Source organism: Dermacentor albipictus, chromosome 2 (genome assembly GCF_038994185.2).
Source record: "Dermacentor albipictus isolate Rhodes 1998 colony chromosome 2, USDA_Dalb.pri_finalv2, whole genome shotgun sequence".
In the NCBI taxonomy this organism is placed as follows: Eukaryota; Metazoa; Arthropoda; class Arachnida; order Ixodida; family Ixodidae; genus Dermacentor; species Dermacentor albipictus.
This window is the reverse complement of record NC_091822.1, coordinates 138349087-138376563: the sequence shown is the minus strand read 5'-3', so window position 1 is coordinate 138376563 and position 27477 is coordinate 138349087. Positions and strand designations below refer to the sequence as shown.

Sequence of the window (27477 nt, the reverse complement as noted above, 5' to 3'; positions counted from 1 at the left end):
CGCCTGGGGCGCTATTTTGGTCACCTCTCCTATTCTACTACCGTGGCTACACCCATGCTCCAGTGGGTCTCCAGGGGTGCCTAGAAGCAAGAGATATTGCCGCCAAATACTGAGTATTATTCGGGTGTTCAAAGCTTGCGTGTGCGTTTTATGTGACATGATGTTCTTGGATCTATGCCCGACTTCGTGCGGCTTCCTGCGGCTTTCTGCGCGCTTCCTGTGTACCCTGGTTTTCTTATGTGCGTGAATTTCATGACTGAATGTGTCATACTTATGTGGCTTGAATTTAAGGCTATGCGTGATTGGCCTACTTATTAAGCACAGCATGGTTAAGCTTTCCATCTGGTAAAGCTGTAAGTCTTGCTGCGCTTGCACGTTCATTACAAAGCTGATCGCACCGTCATCAGCTTATCAAACTGCCAAATGCGAGAGCTGCGTTTGCGACTAAATAAGATGATCTGCTAAGTAATAAGATGCGTCAGACCATTGCAGCATGCAACGTGCGGAAGTGGAATATGCGTGTGCAGTAGATTCATTCCTCTCTCAAAGAACACACTCATCAGCGAGTAAACCGACTAATAAAAAAAAACGCTAGAAGGCGATTCAACGTCTAGTTGAAGTCCACGAAAGAGAATGTCCTCGAGACCTACTGTGGGGCGTGACTGGACAGCGTGAACCGTATAATTTACTGCGAAAACCGAGCTGGAGCACCGTATTTCATCGGTGTCACCTATCGGTTAAATTTCCTTCAAAATTGCCATCGTTACCATCATCACGATCATCGCCATGATTGTCATTGTCATCGTCACAATCATCATCATCATAGTCATTACTCCAGTTGCCCACACCCATGCAACGACCCACTAAGCCCAAAGCCACATGCGCCGTAGTGTGTACGCAGGAACCCCTTATAGATTGTTAGAGATCATATAGATTGCACTATCTTCGGGACTGGCCTACCAAGAGGTCAGAAGCGTGACAGACATGCCCGCTATAGAAAAGTGGCCCAGGAAGGATGTGTTTTCTACAATATTCTCTAGCTAAACATGACGCCAACGTCTCTGGGGTGTGCGCTAATAGCAACATTTCTTTTTATCTCGCTCGACAGCATACGTAACAAAATAGCGTAGGCGAAAATCGTAAACCACAGGATTCTCACTGGTACTATCAGGTTTCAAAATTTCGTCCATGTCGCACAGACATCTGCATCAAGCATTTGATCACACAGAGTTGCATTCTTGCGTGAAGCCGGTTCCGAGTTCACACACATACTGAGCATTTCGTGTTAACGGGAACCACACGCAGGATTCCGGTATGCAAAATTGCAGCACGATAAGCAGGCGATAAATTCGCGGATTCGCCAACCACCCTAATACGGTCCACTAAAAACGCGTTCCGCTCAAATCCAACGTAATTACAAAACGTATTCTAGACATACCTTAAATAACCACTGGCGAAATGTCGCCAAAGTAGCAACAGCGCTATGGTTGGAAGCTTGCGTCCCAGATCTGTCAATGTTGTAAAACAAGTGTTCTTAACTTAATCGCTTTCCACCAAGCAGAATAACGCAGTTGTCATACATATGCGATAACTCAATTGTCGGAGGACAGGGGCAATAATAGAGTAATCAGTCTATATCAGCAGCAGTAGACTTTGATGGAACGTTAACGTCGGTCAGGCCTGTCTCGTGCAACTTGGAGATCAGGAACCGCCTTTTGCGTAATGGCGACAGGGGAGCCACCGACAGCGTGACTTCAGGCTTGCCACCACCCAGGAGTTGCTCGACCTGCATCCGCGACATGCCCTCCACCGATGCGCCGTCGATCTGGAAGAGCACATCACCCGGGAAGACCAACTTGTTGTTCGAGCTGACCACGTCTGCGTACTGCAAGCGAATCAGACGAATGTTAATGTTTAAAAAGTATATAAGCGTTGTTGAGACACCTGCAAGCGTCTGCCAAAATGGGATGTTTCGGGAGTGTTCTAGGCCGCGAACACTCCCACGAAAGTTGAATGCTTGGTCATGCTTAAAGTCCGAAAATAAATGCGAAAGTCGTAACAGACACTGCAGTGAGTTGCTATACATAATTTCGGACGATACTTCAGATTCTGGAACCCGCACGCAACGCTTAGCGCACGGTCGTGTCGGCATTCCGACACGATCGAAATGCGGTCACTGTGGCAGGGCACTGAACCAACACCACCTATAATAGATAGCACAAGGTCTTTTCACTCTGATCCTTGATGCCATGCTAGTGGCCCGATCGCCGTAGAATCTACTGGGGCTGCTCCCGAGCAGGCGACAGTGATTTTGACGTCACTGCTTTCGTCATGCCAGCCTTGGCGATGAAAATTCTGGGCTAGTAGCATGACGTATGGAACAGGCATCATGCTATCTAGGTGGTATTGATCGAACCCACGACCTTGCGCTCAGCAGCAAATCCTCCTAGCCAGTGAACCCAGTGTTGCGTGTTCATGTGAAGCTTAATAGACCGTTAAATAGTTTCTTCTTCTCCTGATTTTAGCTTACAAGCTTGAGCCTGGTAATGGGTTACGTACTGGACGACGACACGCCGATGAAGTAAGGCTGCAGCACGATGGCTGCGCGCGGATTCTCGTACGAATAAGTCGCAACGACGGGACGCAAGTGATCTGACGCCCACGTCTTCGAAAACAGCGTTTCGTCCAGTTTCGAGAGAGGTCGGAAAAAAATTGGCAGTCACTTAAGCATCCTTGCGTGATTTTGATGCGAAAGCATTACGACTTCTCTAATTAACTGGTTAGGTTCATGATACGGGACGTCCTATGCTGTCAGGTGTCGTTCACAACTACACCTTAATGCACCTGAATCCACCTTTTTCTAATTTTTATCAACCTGAATCGACCTGAATCTCTAATTTTTATCAACCTGAATCGACCTGAATCTAATCTACTTTACCACACTTTATTGCCCCTACTCGGCCCTAAACCGCTTTGCTCTAGTTTGTAACAAGCTTAATCCACCCTAATGCGCTTTAATGCAACTTGATCGACTTTATTTCACCTTAATCCGCCTCAATCTCATTTGTACCACACTTAATGCACCTTATTCCACTTTAATTCACCATCATTAAATTTAATTTTTTTATTCACTTTACCTTACTATAATATAACTTATTCTAACTTTTATTCGCGTTACATACTTCACTCTAATTCACCTATATTCACTTTAATTACTCGTAATTACTACTAATTAACGTTTTTATACCATTTACTACCTCCTGCATTACTACTGAGGCCATACAAGACGTATACCATTTACAATCTTCTGTATTACTACTGGGTCTTACAAAACGCTAATGACGTCACTGATGATGATTCTTCAAATCACGAAATACTACTACCTACAACGTACAGAGTATAGCGCGCCACACCGCACGCTCACTCGAGCTCAAGCGGTTACATTCAGAATGCTACAATCAGACAAATACGCGACGCAAAACAGACTACACCATTGCATGCATGAGCTCTACGACAAGTCTTATTGCACCAATGGCAATGCATCCCTTAACGTCTATGATTTACTGTGGCCGTGCTCGCAAGCTCACATAGACTGCGAACAGGAGAAGCGCAAGTTTGAGGAAGCAATCCGCAGCGAAGAACTAGCTCCCCAACTCTGGGTCATCCAGCAGGTCCACGACGCCGGCAGGAAACTCACCCTCCCGGTTCCGTCGTGGGAGACGCCCACTCCATGAGAGCCCAAAGCTCTCTTGGCCTTCAGGACCTCGAATAAATGTCATTTCCTTCCTTCCTTCCTTGGTACCATCGCTTTATCATGCTGGATTTTCTGCCTCATAGGACATATATAGTTTTTGCATCAATTAATTTTGTAGCTGCCCACACTGAACACTCTGCAAGCGGTTTCGAGATTACGTATGTAAAACAGTTGTTGAAGGTGCCATTTCGCGCGTACCCGTAGTGACGGTGAAGGGACAGCATGACGGTGTCAACTTGTTGGGGGATCGCTCTCTTTCTTTTGTTCGCCAGTTTCTTTATACGCTAATGTTGAGGAGGATGGCTAAAAGGAAAACGCATAATCAAAGAGCAGGGTGACATTATTTTACAAGTGGTGAAATTGCGATTCGGAAGCGTCCGCTTTATAGAGAGTCGTTTACTCCGAATCAAGAAGACAGTGTAAGGAACATCATGCGATATATACATGCGATCCGGCTCAAAGGTCACGCAAAGAAAGAAGTGGAAAAAATCTTACCCTGTGAGACGGCGCTGTTAAATCTGATATACCCACTCCCCGCATACTGTGAATTGAATAAACTTATGGCAGCGACTTGCTTTTTCGGAAGAGCTCTTGCCGGAGAGCTCACGCATCGACAAACCCTTATTTTTTCCAAAACATCTACCCTTATCTTTATGACCATGTGTCTTACCGATCCATTACAGTTTTATTACCGCGTTTAGCATAACAGCGTGCTCGGAATGCACATGCGCTGTACTCTACAAGATCAGTAATATTCAGCGCAAACGCGCTTTTTTTCGGATTTAACGTTAGCGGCTTCGTGTGGTTTACGTATATATAAGTAGCTTGGCAACGTGCCGGTAGTCACGGCTGCTAGCTTCGAACTGAATTTAGCGTTGCTGTTCGTAGCACGTGGTCCGTATGACTTCCTTCACTTCGTTCATAGCAAACGACTGCGTAAAATGGTTTTTGCTTAGTCTGACGGCGCTTCAATGATAACTTTGCGGAATTGTCGAGATTGCTTCTCATTCCGAATGCTTCGAGACCTAAAAAGTGAAACTTCTGGAACGGCAGTGCCATCTTTTGGCTAAGTCGAGACCTATGTGTGACGGCTGCCTCGTACTGATTTCTCCATCGATCGGGCAGGTGGGGAAATCACAAATACCGCGTGCTCTCGGCTGTTATTATGCTGCTTGTCGCAGCTTTCGCACGCCGATGCAATGCTTTGCGAATAGATAAAATCACTTATGTAAGTGCACCATGTATGCGCTATTCAACGCTTGAGTGAATAGCGTTCCCCGAACGTAACCAACGCTTTCACGCTGTACTAAAACTCGGTTTCCGCAAAGCCTCACGCTTTTCACATTTTTGCTGCAGTAACGCCATGTCCCTTATCACCACTCTTACTCTATCGTTGAACTAAATCTGTTAGCAGTTGTACATGCGAACGCTATCGTACCTCAACGGTTCCATCAATATAGCACAACGTTGCTTCAACGTCTGCTCACTAAGCTCGCCACGCAATGCTCCAAAAACTACTCGACGATGCGGGACGCAGTCTTCGAACCTCACCAGTAGCACGAAGCACTTAGCCGACTGCTTGAGTCTGTCGTCTGCGACGTCGACGTCGAGGACGCCGATGCCGTACGGCTTGCCGCCGATGCAGCTGAACGCAGCGGTCTTAACAACGGCCGACTCCCGGGGCATGCCACGAATGATGCCCAGCATGTCTCGACGGCTCGTGAGCATCCGGTACGGGCTCGATGACATTACCGACAGCACCATTTGGTCGCCGGCAGCGCTGATGATCTTCTTGACCCGGGCCAACGGCGCGTCCACGACCGCGATTCCGTTCACGTTCAGAATGAAGTCCAGCGGCAGCACCTTGGACATGTCAGCCGGCGAGCCCCTGGTCACCGTCTGTACACCGGTACAGAGAAAGCGGCACCCGTAAGCCTTCCCGCCCCAAAATCATGGCACAGCTACGCTAGCCGGAAGTACGTTTTGACCGAGTCGCTGTAGTACCTCGGCTGTTCACTTGGGTCATTAGCTCGGAAAGCTGCTACTGTGTATGGTCGGATTTTTCACGGTGTGCTCATTTTTAAGATCGGCTCTACGGCTAAGCACACAGATGAATAGCCTTCGAAAATCACGTGCCATGTCGAGTGCTTGCCTCTTTTTTTTTTTGTTAAACATTTGAGTTGGTGCATGGAAGACGTCTTCACCACCGATGATTTTAAAGGTACAACGCTTTGCGCGTGATAACTCGTACGTATACGTTCACGCGTGAGTAAAATGCGCTGCGGGTTGCGCGTAACCTAATACCAAACGTTAAGAACAGAGTAGCACACCAACGCCACATTGTTCGCAGTCATTTTAATATACTCAAGCTGTTTCTGGAATTGTCTTCAGTTCACTAATTGGTTAGGTTTAATTGTTCACAGTGTTAAATATTCCTTTAAGGCATAATATAAATTCAAAAGCTGTATGTCGTGCTCAGGAACACCTAATAAAGCTGGTTACATGGGCTTATGCTATCGCGGTTTTTTTTCCGAGCTCTGAGTAAAGCTGTTGAGAGACGTAAAAAAATGAAAACCTATAACTAAATGGGCTCTTGCGCGTCTGGAATAGATCGCTGTCAATGCTGTTTCAAAAGAGTGAACCGCATAAGCCTCTCGAAAGATGACTAGTGCGTGGGCATCCCTGTTCAGTGGTCACCTGTACGTTATCTGCCATTTAGAACGCTAGTGGATTTCGATCTTCCCGATGATGGCTGCGTCTACGCTATATGCCATGGCCAATGGCTTTTTTTTTTCAATTAGCATGTGGGCTTCATTTTTTCGAAGCAGTGGACTAATCTGGTGTTTCGCATCGGTCTGTGAGTCTGATGCAAGGCTACTGTACCACCCTCTAAATTATCAACACCGACATTACAGATCAGTCCTGACATTTTCGTATCACGCACTGAGTAGTTCCCTGTCGATCTTTGTTTTGACAAAGGCAAAACGTAACGCACGCGTTCAAATGCGAAACGCATCAACCTGTGCGCTCCGTACTATCCGTATATGAAACAGCCGCCAGGCGATAGTGAAACACGTTCTATCGGCAGACTGACACTCACGTCCACGTAGGTATAGCTCGCTTCCTCTCCCTGGACACGCCGCAGCGAGAAGCCGAAGCCCCAGAACTTCATGTACTGCTTCCTTCGGTAAAGCATGAGGTCCACCTTCTCGGAGGCCACGCTGTCTTTACCTTCCACGCCTGCAAAGAACGAACGCTTGTTCAAGAACGTCGCCATGCACAGTGATGTGACAAGGCTCCGTTCGTAACGCGGAAAGGGCAGACACATGTCGCCATCACAGTAGTAGTTTCTGTACTTTACACGTCGCCTATCTACGGAATGTATGGTGCGTAGCACGAGCGCGTATTAGGTAACAAAATTGGAGTTATTAGTGGGCCTCTAGCAGTTATGCCTTTAATAATTTCATCAATGGCCCTGAGATAATCGCGGCATACTTTTGCGCTATTCAATCGTAAAACTATCCTTCAGGAAGCGTGTGCTCCTATATGAGCGAAAGAGCAGCAACGATACCGGAGCGGGCTAAAACAGTGTTTCGTGTGCGCACTCACTGCTCAGCGGCGCGGTTCTGCTCGTGGACACCGGAGAGTTCCCCTTGTAGTCGATGGCTGAAGAGCTCTGCCCGCTGGACTCCATGAAGGAGTCGGATAACTTGATGGCCGTCTTGCTCGCCTTTACCTGGAAGGATTGAAATCCGCTGTCACTTCCCGGTTCACCGGAGTGTGACTATTTTGTTGGCGCTTTCACACTCAGGTCATCGTCACCGACGGTGCAACACCTCTTGAGAATGGCTACAACTTCCTTAGAGAACCTTCCCCGTTTTAGAAAACGCGGTCAATAAAAACCTATTCTTTCAGTTGTACCAGAGTCCCCACAGCCAGCATCATAAGAGCCGCTTGCGTGTCTACTATAGAACATACACGAAGGCGAGTTTCTTTCTTTCATTTATGCGTGATTGCATATAACGGTAACATTATTCTCAAGACGGAACGACCCTCACCATCGCTTCCTCGCGAGTTCTGAGGAATGTGTGCGTACCTTGAGCATGAGTTTCTTGAAACTAGGCGAAGCGTAGCAGAGCAACGGTTTCTGGCTGTCGGCGCTCACGTCGGTCATTTCTTCGATCTGCTGGTGCTTGCGCTTGTCGTCCGGGTCCACAGCTTTGCCGTCTTTCGCGGCGTCGCTGTTCATGATTTCGGCGATGCTCGGTATCTCGCACAAGTCGGTCTTGTTGAAAAGCACCTGCCAGTTGAACTGGTCGAAGAACGGGTGGGTCTTCAAGTCGCTGTAGTTGCGCGAGCCGAGCCGTTCCACGGGGTTCTTCTTGAGCATTCGATACGTCATGTCCTTGGCCGGTGTGGTGGCCGAGTGAGGATGCTCGTCGGCCCGCGGCCACTTCAGCGGCGACGTGATGATGCGCTCGCGAAGCAGCTGCTTGGACTTCCCTCGGAACGGCACCCGGCCCGTCATCAGCTTGTACATGACGATCCCCGCCGACCACCAGTCGGCAGCACGACCTACGCGCAATGAAGGACCACCGACTTCGCATATTGTACCAAGAGTCTCAACTAAGCCTTCCCGCCAAACCCGCAAGACTTGCGCGCGAGGAGGCGCGTATACTTGGGAGGGCGGAGCCCCGTTATCATACTTCGCTATACCCACGAAGGAAACGTGCGCGAAACGACGCCATGTAATGTGGTACTCACAAGCAGTGTAGGCAATTATTCATGTCGAAAGGTTCTCACTTTCTGTTCACAGCAGAGTGTAGGACGTACCGTACGGTCTCCTTTTGAGAATTTCCGGAGCCATGTACGGTATGGTGCCGGCCGACTCGCCGTCGTGGAATTCGAAGGGAGTTCTCCGAAAGTAGCCCCTCAGGAGACGCTTGGCGACTGCAGGGTCGCGCATGCATTCATGTTTACAGAGGAACCCATTATGTGCACCACGGGATAGTGCGTCTAAAGTAAACATCTGAACTGACTAAGCTTGCCCAAATAAATAAGCTGCATCAGTGCGTCGGCACAACCTAGTGGCAAACACGTAAGATTTCGCTATTTCACTGCTGCTCGGTGCAGAAAATTTAGGAAACTTAGAACCTGCACTCCACTGTATTTGGTTATAATTAAAACAGCCAAGAGTGTTCGAAACTTCTTAGAAGTTTTACAGGGATAAAAGCTCATAATATAAATGACCTTTTTACTGATATATATAGCTTTCTTAGCATCTGGTTCCAATGTCTCGCTTTGTCTGCTAAATTAAAAAAAAGAAAACATAAGCAACATGCACTTTGGCTGGATTTCAGGCAGTCTTCTTTACGGTTGTGTGCAGCTGACGCTCCAAATATATGGTTGAAGAGGATAGGCATGTTGGCGATACGTGTTTCTTCCTCTCTGCTGCAACCTTATTTTTTGTATCCAACTAATAGTGATTTATGTATTACCATCTCAGACAAAGCACAACGCTCCGGACCCGCCGCGGTAGCCAAGTGGCTATAATATTCCGCTACTAAGAAGAAAGCTGCAAGTTTAGTTCCCACTCACGCGCCTGCATTTGACGAGGGGCGGATTATGAAAACGCTTGTGCACTTATATTTACGAGCTTATGGGTGCTTCGAAACCCAAAGTGCAATTTAGGCAAATTCGGGAGAACCACTTCTTTTTTTTTTTGCAATGCTCGATCTTGTGATGCTGACCAGGGGCTATATTTATATGTCACAGATTGAGTTGCGGTACAGATGTGAGGGACTCGGAGAAAACCCACTAGCTTTCGCGATGACCACGCGGTCATCGCAAAATACATGACGCACAAGAGGCATCTAGAAGAAGTTTTCGTGACCACGACAGTAGTAGAACCACATTAAATATCCCATATTACCAACAGGCTGGGAAGGTATATGTAACAAAGGACAGTTGAGACTTTCATATAGCACTACAAAGTATAACGAAAACCCTGCGGTCCCCGATGAACGTTACAGAAAAGGTCGATGCGGATTCATTGGTATACTCAGGAATGACACCACGAGTAAAGGGGCTGTACTTCCATCGGTTGGACTAAGAGGAAAACGATAGGCAGCAACGAAATTCTTTCCAAACATGTCGTATATATATATATATATATATATATATATATATATATATATATACATACATACATAGGGCGTGTTATAAACTTAATGCCGAACAGGTATATGCTTCACGAGACCAGCAGAGGGCCCTCTAACGCAAAACTATTCCAATGTGTTTGTTTCTTTATTCCAATCTCCCGAAGTCAAATTTGCGTAACCGCCGACGCAAGCATCGGGCGGTGACCCACAGGGTTGTCTGAACAGACCAACCAAACGCTCTCCTCATTTATAGGCGGTCACTTTGGTTTGCTTTAAAAAAGAATAACATTGCCTACACTGAGCGGCTGTCTTATCTAAGTGGCTGACAAGAGGCGAGGAGCACGCTCTAGTGGAGAGGGATTCGATGAGGCCGAGCCAGTGCATTGAAAATCGATAACCGGGTGAGGACGGTGGTGCCGGCGTCTGCGATTGGTCCGTTTTCCCTTGCTTAGCTTGCGGTGGCTGGTCGAAAATCGTGGCGGCGTGCAACGCAAGGTGAATAATGCCACTAAAACGAATCCTCCGCAAGGAAGCGTTGGCAAAGCGAGGTCGTAAACATTCCGAAAGTGGTAGAAAACGTTATACGGCCACGCAGAAAACCCATGCTCTCCGGTAGGTGCGAGTAGCCAGTGCCTTTGCGATCGGCGGCAGCCATCTTTTATGCCTTTTAGAACGGCACCGCCTGCGGCTATTCAGAAAAAAAATTCTGTTTTGTTCGGCATAATAATTCATCTTTAACGCGTAAAAGTCCTTTAGATGCGGTGAGTTCTTGCGGTTTTGTGACATCGTGTGGCAGGCAGGGGAAGTGGGTGCAGCCCGTAAACGTTTGACCAATAGCGGAGGTCTAATGGCGAGAAGGTGTCGAATAAAAAATAACTATTTTTTTGTTCGGTCCAATCATACATAATCAGTTTGCACACATCAGATCAAATGGGGAGCTATCGCGGTTTTCGTGACGTCGCGTGACATACAGGGCAAGGGGGGGGGGGGGGGGTGTTTCAAAAAAGTTTCTGACCAATCGGGGAGCGCTGATTGCAGAATTGGAATAGCTTTACGTTATAGCGCCCCAGGTGAGTAGTAGTTTTCTTCGCGTATTCAGCCCTATCAGACATAGCCCATTCTGGCTGTCCTATTTTTAATGCGATGGCATTATACAGGATAGTCGCCGCCTTCCGTTGGGGATGTCGATACGCAGAACACTTGGCTGGCAAATCACCGAGGCAGTGTAATAAAAGGTGAAGGTCAGCCGATTATAATACTACTGCACAGTGTATATATTTCATCCGAACGATTTTAATGTGACGGACACACCAACGAAGTTGGCGATAGTCTGATGCAGTCGTTGTGCTGTTGTGGGCTTGTCGACTACTGACATTGCTGTGTAATAACCATTGTGGTACAGACTTTTATAGTTGCACGATGCATCATAAGTAGGCCATCAGTAGAACATGAGGTCTTGAGGAGTAAGTCCGCATTGTAAGTAGGTCAAGCTCGTCAGACTTGAGACTAATATCTGCAGATCATAAAGTCGTATAGTCATAAAGTCGTAACTATGAGTGAAAGAGGGGTTTCATCCTACCAATATTGGCGGACTATCATCTAATGATAAGAAACCATCATGTTATCCCATAGCACTCGTTCAAGTGCAGCAATAGGACCTGTAAGCTTGTTCGAAAGGTTATGGTCGGGACACTGGTTAAGACATCATGGCGTACTTACTTATGAACGAAAATACTTGGTCCCCTGAAGGTGCCCTTTGCTGGTATATTTATTGTCAGTAAAATGGCCAGCTAATGCGAGAACACTGACATTTCTTTAAAGCGTTTATGTACGTAAAAGGAATACAAAATGAACTCACAGTGACCATTGCAGACCTTAACTGTGTCGAAGTCGATCACTTTCACTCGCCCGCCCGGCAAAATTAGCATGCTGGAAAAAAAGTTTGTTGTATGCATTCATCAATCTCTGGTATGTAGTCGTAAAAGCAAGTTTGTCGCGAAGAGCAACACAGCAAGGAGAACATGGTGATCTTAATAGCGGACAGTATATAACGACATTGTAATGTTTTCAGCATGCCTCTTATTAAAGCAGCAGTCGCGCCCACATCATGAAAAATTGCACGGCGTAGAGCCGTAAAAATGTGCTGCACAATCACATCAGTAGGAATGTTTTCAAGTATTGGTACTAATTGCCACTTGAACTTGGGTTCACGGGCTCCATATTTGTTTATTTGTTGGCGTTGCACGTGTGTACCACATGGAAAGTACAGCGTCTCTGTACAGATATAAGCATCCAGAATATCTACGATCAGGTGGAGCGGAGCTTACGGTGCCCGCCGACTCGTACTGAGCTCCAGCGTCGGTGGTACGCTACATTCGCTGGTATAGTGCGCCTGCAAGAACGAGCAGGCACTCACTTGGACACCTTGACATCCCGGTGGAGAAATCCGCGCAAATGCATATGCTCCAGCGCAAGTATCAGTTGCGCCATGATGATGCGCACGGCCTCGATCTCCAAGTACTCCTCCTTAGTCACCACGCGCATCAGATCTAGGCCAGCGATGTACTCCATGATGGTTACGTACGCCTCCTGTCATGATGCAAGCACGAGTTTTAATCAGAATAATGTGTGCCACAGTCGTACTGATGATTGATTAGCACTCGCAAATTGAACTCAGTGACCGTTGAAGACCTTAACTAGGGGCATTACTGTTTACTATTACTATCACCATATTCTTCTTGTCGGTTTGCTTTTCGCGACAAATTTTCTTGTACCACTGCACAAGTCCCTTTCTATTGACTCTGTTCAAATTAGTTCAGAGCCTCCTTGCGAGCAAAAATAAGACATTGGTTTAGAAAGAAATTAACATTTCTTTCCAGGGCTACCTGGGAAGGCAAACAATTAGATTGCAGTACAGTGTCTATCGAAGAAAGTTCGCTTAGAAAGCGAAAGTTACTTCTGTCGATGATTGATATATTTCGGGGTATACAAAGATCATGCTAGGTGTACGCTGTTACCTTCTGATGTAATGTTATCAGTTTTCAACTATGTAATAATTTTCTTACTGAGTAATGCTGTTGTTTAGGCGTACTGTTGTTTAACTGCTGTTGAAAGCTGTTGTTTAAAAGCTTAAAGGTCACAACCAGATGACGATGAGGAAATGTACGGCCACGTGATGTGCGGCCATGACATGGCTTTACGTCCAGCTTTGCCGTTCTATATAATTGTTACAAGTTAGCCCTCGTGTGTCTCCCGTCTTACTTCACCGTCATCGTCCGATTGTGCGCTTTAAGTTTTAAGACCTTTCTTGCGTTCGACTGTGAGAGAAGTCCTGACACGGTTCATTACAGTACTGTGTTTATCAACCAACATCAAATGGGCCAAGAATTAACTAATATTGTCTCATAATTTCCATATTATACGTCACAGTGTCCATGCACCGTCTTACTCTAAATAAACTTAAGAAAAATAAACAGCGTTCCGAGAGTCACCTGTGCACAAAAAATCTGTAACATCGGGATCACGCCCTGTAGCTCACTCAAATAAAAGAAAAAACGCTGAGCTACCAAAGTTTTGTACAGAAATCACAACACCAAGATTGTGGGCTAACATCGCGATGAGAAATTATTCCCTTTTGGAGCAATGATCGCTTGTGATTAGTTACTCAGTGAACAGTGCCTGTGGACGCGGCCCCAGGAACAAGACGAAAACCACAAGGAAAGCGTTAATGGGCGCTGTCACAGCAGCCTGAGCTATAGTGCGGTCTACTTTTCTTGTTCAGTGCACGCGCATGCATACGGCGCTTTTCACGATGACGATGACAGTAGTGACATCTTTGTGTACTAGCTGATGTCTTTCGCAAAAAGATCTCGTCTGATAAGCCAGTCACTGTTATAAGGTACGAAAGCTTGGTTGAGGCTCCCAATGAGAAGTTAACTCGTAAATGGAAATGAGTGAAACGAGTGAAACAACGAGTGAAACGAACAGCACAAACGCTGCCTGCAGCCAAACTGGTGCACGGGTGACCAAGACAAGCCATACAGCGTGGAGAAGATCATGAGCAAGTGGACATGACACAAGATGAGTGAAAAGTATGTGGACAAACGATGAGTGATGTGGCCGCCGAGGTGCATTAGAATACGCGACAGAGGTAGCGTCCATGGTGCACTACAGGATTGCATGTGCACACGACGTGGCACAAAGGCTGCTTAGACGAGACGAGCAGCCTCGTTCTGAGGCTGCTCGTCTCTGATTTCAAAAATCAGAAAATCAGAAATCTGAAAATCTGATTTGTCGCAAAATAGTTAATGGGGTGGATTTTCTTTTCTTATTCTATTTGATTCCCAGCGATATACTGACGAGTCGTGAAGTCGTCTCAATTCACCTTGACACAGAAGCAGCAATAGTACTTGACGAGAAATGGGTTCCTGATGACGGACGCGACAACCTTGTCCATGGCGGCCTGCTTGTGCCGGCTGAACCGGTCCATGTTAACCAGCTTCACCGTCGTCACGTAGTTGGCAGGGCGGTAGTTGGCCAAATACACAGCCCTGTGGAGTGCAAGTTCGGCTCAGGAGCAATGTCGGCTCCAAATTGTGAAAGCTCTTGCTAGTGTCCCAACGTAAAAAGCAAAGACATTATATGTTACATTGGAAGAAAGTCATGCCACCAAAAATAGTACCGATTTCTCACAACATTGTGCGGCATCTGGGCATGAGCTAAGTTTCTTCTACTACCTACGCGCAGGATTAGTTTCAGTGGTTGCAGGCTACCTTTACTACTATTTATTACTACTTTAATACTACTTTTACTGCTACTGCTTTACTGCTACTACTATGTACACAACTTTTACAAATATAGCGTATCTTCTACAAATAATGATTAAAACTGGAAGAATGTATTGGTCAAACTCAATTTGCCCCCATACTTTCCCTGTCTGCATTGTCTATTAGGGTGTTACTAAGAAAACAATGAGCATCTCGTCTTCCCTGTTTCGCATTGCTCATAATAAGGTGTGTCTGTGCGTGGGTCTGTATTTGTGCGTACGTGTGCGTGCATATGTGTGTGCGTGCGTCAATGTGTTTTTGTGTCTGTGTGTGGAGGGGGGTACGTCTCTTTAAGCCAATCATAAAAGCTTGACTGTGTTGCATGCGAACGTACCCAAAGCCGCCAGCCCCGAGCATCTTCAAGCTCTTGAAGTCACGCATCCGTGGAATAAACGTGGCGAATGGAAGTGGTTTAGGTGGATTTAACTGCGAAGTAAACAAGGGTACAGTGCTATGAGAAGAAATGCTAAGTTGGCACTTCAATGGATGGAGTGATGGCTATGTTGGGTTATGTGATATTCATATGTGCTTCTGGGGAAAAACAATTACCAGAAGCATAGCGTTACAAATTGTTTATGCCATCGCAACTGCTCTGTCATCATCTCATCTTTTCGGTTTATATATTGTCCTTGTCTTTTCTGGTACTTTAAAATTATTCTAAGCGGTTTCAGCAACATATCTAGGCAAAGCTTACCATGTCTGATATTTCAATGTTTGCTTTCAATTTGTGCTGCTCGTGCAAAGAAAAGACGTCGACCTTTGCTAGAGTCATTGTACTGCTACAAAGGAACACGGATGGCTGTTCATTGGGAATAAGTGGATCACATCTTCAACGAACATTCTCCGTCCACTTCAGAAAAGAACTCGTACGATAAAATTCTAGAAGAGTATAATCAAAAAAATTCTTAGAATTTATCACCATGGGGACACACTATTTAAAGATTTTTTTCCTTCTTTTTATTCTTTTTGTCCATTGTCATTGGATAAAGCATGTTACCACGCTTTCGTAATCGCCTGTATCGGCCACTTACGGCCACTCGTGATAAATCTAAATAAAAGAAAAATACATTCATGCAAAATAGAGCCCCTCTTCGTTAAGTATATACCTTAGTCGATCTAGTCGATTGTCGAAGCAGAATGCCCGGTAATAGCACTACAAGGCATTCTGTTTTTTTGTTCGTTTGTTTCATCGCAACAGTGTTCTTCTCATGCTATCGCCGACCATGCTGCATTGACAGACGACGATGGCAACTAATGTGGTCCGAACTGGATAGCCACTCAAAGAAATCTATAACCCCACGCCTTCATCTTCCATGTTTACTGATCCTAACTGCGTCCTAGCTGAATCGGATAGATTAACTATATTTTCAGTTGATGTGCGAGTATTTGGCTATATGCGAAAGCCTACTTAGTTCCTCACCCATGCTTCATCGCTTCATTGTGAACAATGTCGAGAAGGTGAACCATTCGTAATATTTGCCTTATTGTTGGAGCCGCCTTTCAGTGTTTGCCGATGATACCCTTCCACCAAACTATAAATAGAACTTCATTAAATATAAAATGTAAACTCCAGTTATATCATCAGCAATTTTTTTACGAAACACGGCTTTTTTCCAACTTGTTCCCGGCTCGCCAGCTGCGATATCTACTTTGATTTTGTTATAACAGAATTTCTTCGTATCTTTTTAGTAGACATCGGTGCAAATATCGGCGCGCCTGTAATATTATTTGGTATGTCATCACGAATGTAAATTTCAACTCTTCAGATTGTTGCTGCATCACTCTGCTCTGTTCGCACGAATTTTGTTTGCTTTGTCTTTTTAAACAAAACTAATGCAAGATGTTAAAGGATGAAGCCACCCACTGTCACGAAGGCCGAAGCAGTCCCGCTCGAAGTTTACGCCTGTGCCCCTCCACTAAATCTGGGCTGTCACCAGCACTACAAATTATTTTACGTCTGCATTTCAAGTATTAAACAAACAGAAGTGGTTTGAGTGATTTCACGAGAACCGGCGCACGCAGCATGACATCGTCGATCGATAGATAGGATATTTCTGAGCGGTCTAACCTTACGCATACCTTTTCAAACAGATGTGAAGCAACACGCTCATCTTTCAGAGTTGAACGCCTATCAAATGCCCACCCGTTCAAGCTTGTTGACAATAGCGTCGCCAATGGCCATCCAGTCCGTGACGGGGACTTCGGCAATCTTCTCCAAGGATGTCGCTACCTCGCCCACGATGATAGTCAGCTTGCGTACGGTGTTGCCTAGTTCTTTCGCAACTTCAGGATTTTTCTTTAAACACTGCACGAGAAGCGGGGTCGAAGTTTATTGCGCATACTCGGCCTGCAAAATGTTCCTTGCCACGTACGTCAAACGTATTAGTAAGCAACACGTCACAAAGTGTGACAGCCCAGTTTGCGTGAGAATCGCGACATAGCTCTGTGCACGAAATATGGAACGTAGGTGTCCTTTCAAAATGATATTTTTTAAGCCCTCCAGCCGCAGCTGTCCATCAAGAAACCAAAAAATATAACAAGCAATCCAGTCGCTATACGAATGTTTGCTGCATTGCTGCTGTTTGTTTTTACATGGATGATTTTGATCTAACAATAAGCACACTCTTAAATTTGGCATCCCGCTTAAAATTTCTTTCGAGCACTACTTCAGCTTAAACGTATCTCATTTTTCAGTTGTAGCTAGTTAACTGCGTAATATGCGGACTGGTGTGATTGGTGTATCAGTCTTGAAACGCGCGGAAAAATGTTTGGACCTATAAATAATTATTAACATGCTGGAACATCACTATGCAGGGCAATTTATAGCGTCTCCTCACCATGTGGTCCCCGTGCATAAGAAATGAATTTTCCTCTCACACAACTCTTCATTAAAGAAACTTAGGTTGATCTCCACCTGAACTACAAAGCTAAACATTTCAGCGAATGAATTCACGAAGCTTTTAGTTCGTAAGTCCTCTTCATTATTGCCAGTCGGTTTTCTCTAATAGCATGTTCAGCTTGGGGAATACCTCAGATTTTCTCTTACGCACAATTTAAACTGAAGAGGCTTTTGTGATTAGGGGTACCGATGTTTTGCAAGTTAATATACGCTGTGACAAGAAGGAAACTTAGCATGTACGAAGAGTGGTGTATATGCTCTGAGTAGACTATTTTAGCTGTTGTAGCTGGTCGGACCAGTTATGACATTCTGTGCGACAATTCATAAAAAATAACTCCCTCCATGCTTCCCCAATGGTGTCCTTACGAGACTTTCTTTATCACGCTGAAAACCTCTCACGAAAAAGCACGCGCGTGCGAATTCATTTCTCTAGCCGTCCATGAACGACGAAAGCACGTGATAAGCTGATAGTAGAAATAGTAACTCAAAAGGTACATCCTGTGGTTAATTTAGGTCTTCAAAGTACCAGTACTGTCACGCAATAGTGGAAGACAAAGACGCTTGTATTCTCCTTTTCCACCTCAAGAGATTCCATGGAAGGTGCCGTCTAAGGAGTTTCGTGGAATTTTCCTCTACATAGGTGAAGCGAAATCAGCCTTGAAAAAGAAATAATAATACCTATAGATCGGAAATTGCAAAACGCTTAGGAGGAAGTAGTTTTTTGTCGGGGGTCATGGAAACTGGCGGAAAAAACGAAACAACATTCACAATAACACTCAGCTTGTTCTTAGTTCTTCCCTCGTCATGGCTTTGTCGTCAGATGTCCCTTTATCCAATCGGTAGACCTGCGCGGACTGGACAGACTGCTTGCAGCTGAGGTCGAGATTAAGGGAGCTTACTGTGAACTTGAGTTCAATACAAATCTATAGTAGATATGGAGACGACATTTTTGCAGCTGTGTGTGTTCCCGAAGGCGAAACTTTCTGGTACACACCCTGCACAGTGGTGCATAATTTTCACCAATTCATCAACGTTTTAATACGGAAATTAAAAATTGCCTTCTGAATTCGCAGACAAGGATGTTCGAGAGAAACCCGTTTCCATGTGAGTGTGCGGTAAGCACAGATTTGGATATTTCTGGAAGACATAAGTGCTCCTCCTTGTTCTGCCTTGATAGGGAGTCGAAGGCAGAAAGTTTTCGTATATTTCCTTGAGCTAGTGTCTTTTCCCCAAAGAGAAAATATGCCAATATGACATAGGGGTCGTGATAATGCGGCAACACTCGCGATCTGAAAGCGGTAAGCGTCGTTTCCGGTAGATATGAAGCTGCTACACTTGTTGAAGCTTTACAGTTTCAAGACTTAGTAGAACGAATATCTAGTGCATTAGCGGCAGCGTGCTCTGCTATTACAGTGGATAAGACATCGTGGCAATCGTGAGCAGTGCATAAATTTCCCTGAACTTCGTCCTCCTGGGTACGAGCGTGTCATGTTCCGTTAGAATTCCTTAAGCTAATTTGTTGCCGAGAGTTTATAACACGGCAGCAATTAGTGCCATCAGTATCAATTAGGTTTTCAGAAGGTAAAAGTGAAAAGAAATTGCCTTATAACGAAGAAAATAATTCAGTCCTAGGGCCCTATAACGTAAAACTATTCCAATATGTTTCTATTACAATTTCCAGACGTCAAATCAACGTCGTCTGAACAGACCAATCAAACGCTCTCCTCGTTCATAGGAGGTCCCTTTTGTTTGCTTGAAAAACGAATAACATTGCCTACACTGAGCGGCTTGTTGTATCTAATTGGCTGACAAGAGGCGAGGAGAACGCTCAAGTGGAGAGGGATTCACTAGGGCAGAGCCAGTGCACTGAAAACCGATAACCGGATGAAGAGGGTGGTGCCGGCGTCTGCGATTGGTCGGCTTTCCCTTACTTAGCTTGTAATGGCTGGTCGAAAATTGCGGCGGCATGCAACGGAAGCTGAAGAATGACGCTAAAATTGACCCTCAGCAAAGAAGAGTTGGCAGAATGAGGTAGTAAACGTGTCGAAAGTGCTTGAAAACGTTACACGGTCACGCAAGAAGTTTTATTATACGCAAATACACCCATGCACTCCGGCAGGTGCGAGTAGCCAGCGTCTCAGTGATCGGCGGCAGCTATCTTTTATTCCTTTCTGAACGGGGCAGCCTACGGCTATTCCGAAAAAAATTCAGTTTTGTTCGGCATATTAATGCATCTTTATCGCGTACACGTCACTTTGACGCGGTGAGTTCGTGCGTTTTGTGACGTCGCGTGACAGGCAGGTGAAGTGGGTGCAGCCCGAAAACTTTTTACCAATAGCCGAGGGCTAATGGAGAAAAGGGGTCGAATCAGAAATAACTGTTTTTTCTTTTTTCTGTCAAATCATGCATAATCAGTGTGTACACATCATATCAGATGGGGAGGTATTGCGGTTTTCGGAACGTCGCGTGACAGACAGGTGAAGTGGGGGGTGGTCGAAAAAAGTTTTTGACCAATCGCGGAGGGCTGATAGCAGAATTGGAATAGAAAAGTTTGGAATAGTTTTACGTTATAGCGCCCCTAGTTAGTCAAACTCTGTATACCTTCTAAAATTAGCAACGTCATTCGCTAAAAATAACGCGGTGACAACAGTTAGCTGCGTACGTAAAATAACTCAGGTTCTCTAAAGAAACGTTGCGACGCAAGCATGCAATAAATTGGGCCCATATTAACGAAAAAGAAATATCCCTATAATAAAGCTTTGCGTAAGAGCAGATGCCAGCCATCGTGACGTACGGCTTGTTCTGATATTAGTGAAGCTGGCGGGCCGATGGGAATCCGAAAGAAAAGCTTTAGTTCAGCCCCTGGCCAGTTTAGCTATTGTAACACCAAGAAATCAGGCTCCGTATTTTCAAAACCTGTTAGATGAAACCATTTTCTTATTGGCAGGCACTTGAGCACCTGCCGCTCAATATTACAATCAGCGTTTGATCGGGGTCTAATCATCGCCGAAATGACCAATCGTAATGAGCAGTAACGGTAGAGGGCCGATCTTTACGAACACTTCTACTAAAATTGTCCGTAATAGCAAATTGCAGCCAAGCGTGATGCTGAACATATTAGCAAAACAGGCTGGACAATGCCAAGGAGCGCTTACGAAAGAAAAGCTTCGTGAATTCGGTTCCGGAAGATTTGTGCGCGCGAGCGAATTCAACACTGTACTCAAGCGTGGGATAGGCGTGCTTTTGGTCACCCTATCACGACGCGCCAACAACTCGAATAAAGTTATTTGTGTCCATCAACGAATGTCAATGACATGTTTGCCAGCACTCAGCAAACAGCATGTCCCAGTCAAACAAAAAAAGCAAAATACGTTGGATACAGGATGGCAACCTCGTTTGCAAAGTTCGACTTAAGCCTCTGATCATTTTTTTATTTTAATGTAGTCTTTCGTCTCATTAGGCCTTATGGCAGTGCGGCGTGGAAGATTCTAACACGCAAATCCTGCTACTGCTGCTAATTGGAGGAGGCCTAAGTGGAGTGCAAGCATGTGATAACGAATTCGCCGAGGATGGACGCGGGAAGTGTTCGTGTTATCAAGGTGCAGAAGGGCAAAAGCTTGGTGCAGAAATCCCGGGTCTTGGTAAGGGTAGAAGGTTGCGTAATATCATCGTACGTATATTGTCGAGCAAGCAAGACTATGGAAGAATCAATATTAGACAAGTGTGCAACATTCTATAAAGAGAGTAAAGAGAGCATAGACCCATAAGTAGTTAAACTGTTCCCCATTCTTTCCTAAATAAGCCATACCACCCAGCCTACGAGCGCATCGTTACACCGACAGCTTGGCTGTAGAACAGCACAGGATGCATTATTTAAGGAAACGGCATGTTCCTACGTTGTGAAAAGCCTTTAGAATTTCGAAATTACGCTTTTGTCTTCAATGCCTCAACATCGCGTTCAATTTCGCAATATATTTGTGTAAAGTCGGCAACAAAAACTTTTGCAAGCAAATATATTTTACGTTATCAAATTTTACTTTTATAAAGTACATATAATAACCAATTGCGCACACCTTGCCAAAGAAGAGAGCTTGCGGTATTTTACTGTTTTCAACCGCGGCCAATTTGCGCGGGATACTTTAAAATCTCACTTTTAATGCGCTGCGTATGGTACAAAAATTGAAAGTTTGGGTTGTAGTTTGCGGCCACAACAGCTTATGCTGCACGACGACGGAGCCGCGGAGGGTGATCGTTACCATGTTATGGAGACCGACCAAATTCTCGACCATATCGCGGATGTCCTGGTACGTGATGACCTGTTTGGTGAGCTTGAGTTGGCACTCTTGCGCATGGAGAACCACCTCTTCCTGGCAGAAGTGCGACAGTGGCTCGCGCATCAGGGACACCTTGCTCTCGCGCTTGATGAAGAACTCCAGCAGCACCGAGGCAGTCTTTGGAATCTGAAAACGAGCACATGCACGTAGCAAAATGATTAAGCGTGACTACTCCCCACTGCGAGGACACGACCACAGGGAACCTCCCCAGTGCCGCTTCCCGGGGTAGCGACAATCAGGACATTCCTCTCAATCCTTTCATGTGCAAAAGGACTTGTACCTGTGTCGCGTCCTGCTCCTCCCCACAGTACTTAAAGAAAACAGCTGCGTGCGAATGCCACATTTAAAGGTTGTTGTGCTTGCGCTTTTCGAGCTTGTTCAGTGCAGCTCCAATGCTTCTTGTCCAACTGTCCTTCTGTCCCAACTATACTTTCAATTTTTTTTCCTCTTAATGTTCCCGTATTAAGGTTTATGGGAGTGGCTTCGCATAAGCTTGTTTCCTTGCCCTCCCTGCTTGTTACGCAAGTTTCGTGCACCGAAGCACACAACAGAATCACTACCCCTTGAGGACATGAAGATCTTAGTGCTCACACGTTGCCGAGGAACTGGCGGTAATAAGCGTCACTTCTTGAAGTGATAAACTGCGAGATTGACACCGGATGAAGTGCGTTCTTCTATAGCAGCGTTTAAATAAGTTTGTTTATTGTGGCACCTATTGGCCATGGTGGCACGGTGCTCGTAAATACAGGTGGCCTCAAATACATTTTGAAGTCACAAGTGCGCGTATTACCGGCTTTTATCGACAAGCGAAAAGCCACATAAAAACTTCTCTCTATCTTGTCTAGTAATCACAAGACTACTTTACTAGATGGAATACTAATACAGATCTAATTTCTGCAACTTTATTGCACCTTCAACATTACTCCATTTGTATACACCAGCACGAACTAAAGCTAAATATTATGCTTTTAGTTTGACTCCATCAACGCATTCTATACAGTTGAGAAATGCAGCGCACCCACTCGGCTCCTGTTCTAGCTCTACCAAAAAGTTCGCGTGCGAGTATTGCTTCAGCGGTCTTTCTTTATGAAGGCTGGGGCGAGGGGATCAGGCTCGACGTGCAGGGTGTAGATAAAATTACCATTATTAGTGGTGGCTACTTAGGAAGCTATATTCAATTAAACGTGTTCGTCTTTTAGGTTATGAATCTAGCCTTCCAAGGAAGCATATACGACCGAGATCATGCGGACTACACTAGCCTTCGCCCAAAGAATTTACTGCTCTGCTCTATAAGATGGAGTAGGTTGCTCTACATGGTTTCATCAGTTCGTCGTTGAATGATGACGAGAGCGAGGAACTAAAAGCACTTATGAAAATCAATGTTGCTTACCCTAGGGTAAAGTGACACCAGCATCTTCGCCGATGCTTTTCTCTTGTCCAAGTCTGCAATATCAAGAACGTGTGTAAGGAAACACTTCCATCCCGTCACAAGTAATCTGCATGCCAACTAAAGTAGTAAGCGTTTTCTATGTTCCCTTCAACCTTGGACGTTAAGCTAATCTTAAGTATTAGCAGGGTGAAAAAGTGCAGCCATGCAACCTTCCGAAATAGACATCGAATCAGGAGCAACAGCTTCTGCGCCACTTTACAATTAAAATGAAACACCGTTATCTGCGTCGAGTGCTGGTGAGAGTGGCACTAGAGGAGCACAATATATATATATATATATATATATATATACAGAGAGAGAGAGAGTTGATTTATGAAAATAAAGTGAATGGAATTGCGGAGTGGCTTTCTAGTCCGGTAAGTATTTAGAGGTCGTGGCGCAGACTGCTCGGTCGACTGAGCTGGTCTGGTCTCCTAGGTGGACAATAGACCGCACACTCTCGCACTACTCACGGGAACGGTTGGGGAGGGAGGAGGCATATCGGGGTTCTGATCACACTACAGTAGGATGTGGTAGAGTCTGCCTGGTTTACCGCAGAACCGGTACTCCTGAAAGTATTGCCTAGAGAAGAAGAGGTTCAATCATACGGCGTGAGGAACCGTGTTATCTTGGAGTTGTCCTAACGTGTTTTCCCGCAGTTTGGAGAAATTGGACTGGATAAGGGTGATGGCCTATATTATTTCGTCATATCGTGGTGGGATACAATCGGCGTGAGATATTACTCTTCCTTTGTGGTCACTTCGTCCTCTTCCTGTATGGAGTCGGTCTTGATTTTGAGACTGGTGAGAGATTTATCTATTGAGGTGGCCATGGTCGCCACGACTCGCAGGTCGTACTGGTACGGCGCCGCATCAGTGTACTCTATCTGGAGGCCTTCGAATAATGTTTGTCGAGTACCTTGACTCTGGCTTTTCTCCTTCCTTCATGATGGTCTGGGCGGCCTTCAAGAGAGCAGGCAACTAATATGGTCACCCAATAGGCCCATCAATTTTTGCCATTCTTGTCGGAAAGTCGGAACTGCTACAAGCCACGAGAAAAGATGCAGCCATTGAATGATGCGACATTCACATTCTACTGGACGGCTACGCCAACCACCAAAAAAAGCACCTCAAGATCGTCTGGCTGACAACTGAGGCGGATACCAACAACACTATCCTCATAAACCACGTCAAGCACTCAGCGGAACGAACCACGCATGTGATTTGACGAATCTCCAACAGACAGCGCGGCACAAAGGAACAGGACACAGTCCGACCCGTCAAAGCGTTTTATTTCGGATAGCATAACGCGACCACCCTTGCACAGTCCTCTCCAAAACAGAAATAAAAAAAGTCGACGTAATCATGCAAAAAGCCTAGAAGCAGACCTTAGGATTACCCATGAGTACCTCCACGGCCCGCTTGCTCAATCCCGGCCTGCACAACATGGCCGAAGAACTTAATGAGGCACTCTTCAGAGGACATAAACTATGACTAAGTTTGTCTCTTGCGGGGCGATGATTCCTAGCAAGATTTAAATGACAGGCCCAGGGACGCCAGCAACCACAACAGTTCACCGCGGAGGTCAGAGACAGCATATAACTGCCAAACAAACAAAAAAAATATACAGGAACTGCATACAGACACAAAAAAGCACATTATCTAAAAAACACAGGTGCTATTTACGATTTCCACGGGAGCCTGAGCAGGGCTTAATTAGTTTGATAGCATGTCATTTCTGTTTTATTCAAGTAGTGCTGTCTAATATGCTTGAATTATTAGATTGATGACTTTGTGGGTATTAACGCAGTAACAAGATCACAAGGATAAACTTTTGAAAGTAGCGCTTTGTCTGTGCAACTGTGCCTTATTTACGTCTACGTAAAATTCGCGATTCGTTAGTCATCGTTACGGATGACAGTTTCGTCTTACCGCTTATCCGCAGGGTAAATCAGAAATTTACGTTTTCCTTGGCACTTGCGTGATATCTCTCCACTTGTTTTGGGCTCTAGCTATGTTCGTGCGTGCACGCAAAGGAGGGCCACTGAAATTTATTTATTTATTTATTTAAACCACAAGTGGAGAGATACAAGTGGAGAACAAGTGGAGAACAAGTGGAGAACAAGTGGGGAACAAGTGGAGAGAAAGCAAGTGGAGAGATATCACTTGCGTGATATCTCTCCACTTGTTTTGGGCTCTAGCTATGTTCGTGCGTGCACGCAAAGGAGGGCCACTGAAATTTGCTTTCTTTAACTTTATTTTCTCCTTTCCCTTTAACTCATCAGTTCCCTAAAGCTGGCGAAGCACGCTATTAATGCTGCCTATCACTCCTGTCTCGTTTTTTCTTTTCCAGGGGCGCTTATAACTTTTTGACTTTACCATGACATTTCGAGGAAATTTTGTCTACGTTTCGTAAACAGTTCTTTACTGCACCCGAAAATATGTGTCAGTGCCTCTTTAACATGTCAGTAAGTCAATAAGAAAAGCATTTCAAGAACGTTGCTCAGGAAATGCTTTAAAGGGTGTTAAAATTTCACGGCAGTAATAAGCACTCTTTCAAATTATGCTTATCACCATGAATCAATTGAGGGCTCTATCACCAGGATCATACTGAAGAACAGGATGGTGGCTTGACGACATGCAAGAGGCTACAGGCCGCAACATCCTACACAATGGATGTCCCTCTAGCGGATATCACCGTTCAACTTCGAAAGCGCCTAGACACTCGAGGTCGCTGGGCCACGTAAAGAGTGGGTAACTCAAGTGTTAGAGCTAGGTTGTACCGGTATGTACACAAAAGTGAGAATGTGCATTGAAGAACCGCATGCTACATGAAGCAAATTGGCGCATGTACATTTGAAAACTTTAAAGCCAATATACGTCTTTGTAAACACTTATTTACTAAACCGTTTCCTTGTAAGTCTCGGCTGTTAATGAGATGCATAAAATACACCCAAATGCGCAGGATGATTAAAGGCTATCGTCAACGCTGTGATTGTTGGCTTGTTTGAAGGTTCTCTAAATTGTGCTAGATTTTTCCTCGACGTATACAGTTCCTCGTGGTTACCCGTGTATTTCGCCTATTATATGGTTCGCCCTGCGCACGTAGTGTAGTGCTGACATGGGTCAATGCGGCTAATATTAGAGCACACAAGTATAAACTACATGGCGCTCCTCAGCTTCGCAATAATGTGGTCGACTAAGAAATTAATAACTTGAAAGCATTGGCTAGTTGGTTGTTCACATTCACGTGAGAACAGTGCTAAGTACACGGACGAAGGTAACGGCACATATGGAACGACAATTTGTGCGGTATCACAGCTCAATGTGTCATTTTCTATGTGTGTTTACTTTCATCCGTGTTTTTTGCGCATGTTTCTGTCTGTGCATAGTAAATTATACTGTTTCTGCAGTAAGACATTCGCTTTTGAGTTCGGAATTAGTACTACAAGCTGTGGACAGTGCGCTTCATCGGGAAATGGAACGTACTTGGCCTGTCGGCCGGCGGATGAGCAGCCGTGGCCATGTCTCTTTCGCCTGTGCTCGGTTCTTGAACAAGGGGTGGCAGCCTGTGCGATGCTGGCGTCCGAGATCCGTGGGGTGGCACGAAGTCCGGCTACGATGAAGGGAGGTCGCCGTCGTTTCTGACGCGGTCCTGCAACGTCGTCGTGGCACGCGCGAGACCGCCCGATCTTCTTCTCCGTCGTGGTCAACCGGCAAACCCCCACGTGGAGGGCATCGTTTCCTTGATGATGATCACAATTTCCGTCAAAAATTGCACGATAGCAGGCTGGCGGATAGGACAGGAATCGGTGGCATATTACAATAATAAAAAGATCAATTAAAATGCAAGATAAGCCAATATTAAATCAAATAAGCCTAAGCGTATTGAGTAGTCAGTTTTGCGAAACCTGAAGGAAATGAAACCAACTTCAGAAATATTTTTGCGTATACCATATCAATTACTTGTGCATCTTTTTCTGTGCATAACGCACATACTCAGTAAATACCTGAGTGGGAGAATGCCAACGAAAAGTAAATAACTACGAATTTTTCTCGTTCCAACTTGAAACAA

General features: G+C 45.3%; 1 protein-coding gene across 3 annotated transcripts; it reads right to left on the bottom strand.

The window, feature by feature from the left end:
- Positions 1–1373: 1373 nt before the first annotated feature.
- LOC135917747 (microtubule-associated serine/threonine-protein kinase 3-like) lies at positions 1374–27088 on the bottom strand. 3 transcript variants are annotated; one of them, XM_065451340.1, is made up of 14 exons: positions 26892–27088; positions 23365–23417; positions 21897–22100; positions 16885–17046; positions 15076–15167; positions 14300–14465; positions 12332–12504; positions 11774–11844; positions 8588–8704; positions 7851–8329; positions 7364–7490; positions 6855–6994; positions 5306–5653; positions 1374–1885 (listed from the first exon to the last, which is right to left on the bottom strand). In XM_065451340.1, the coding sequence occupies exons 1-14, from the start codon at positions 26926–26928 to the stop codon at positions 1628–1630; spliced, it is 2427 nt and encodes an 808-aa protein (XP_065307412.1). In that variant the 5' UTR covers positions 26929–27088; the 3' UTR covers positions 1374–1627. The 3 variants fall into 3 exon arrangements, with proteins under 3 accessions (XP_065307412.1, XP_070389166.1, XP_065307416.1); XM_070533065.1 differs by having other exon boundaries at positions 21927–22100; XM_065451344.1 differs by lacking the exon at positions 16885–17046.
- Positions 27089–27477: the final 389 nt, after the last annotated feature.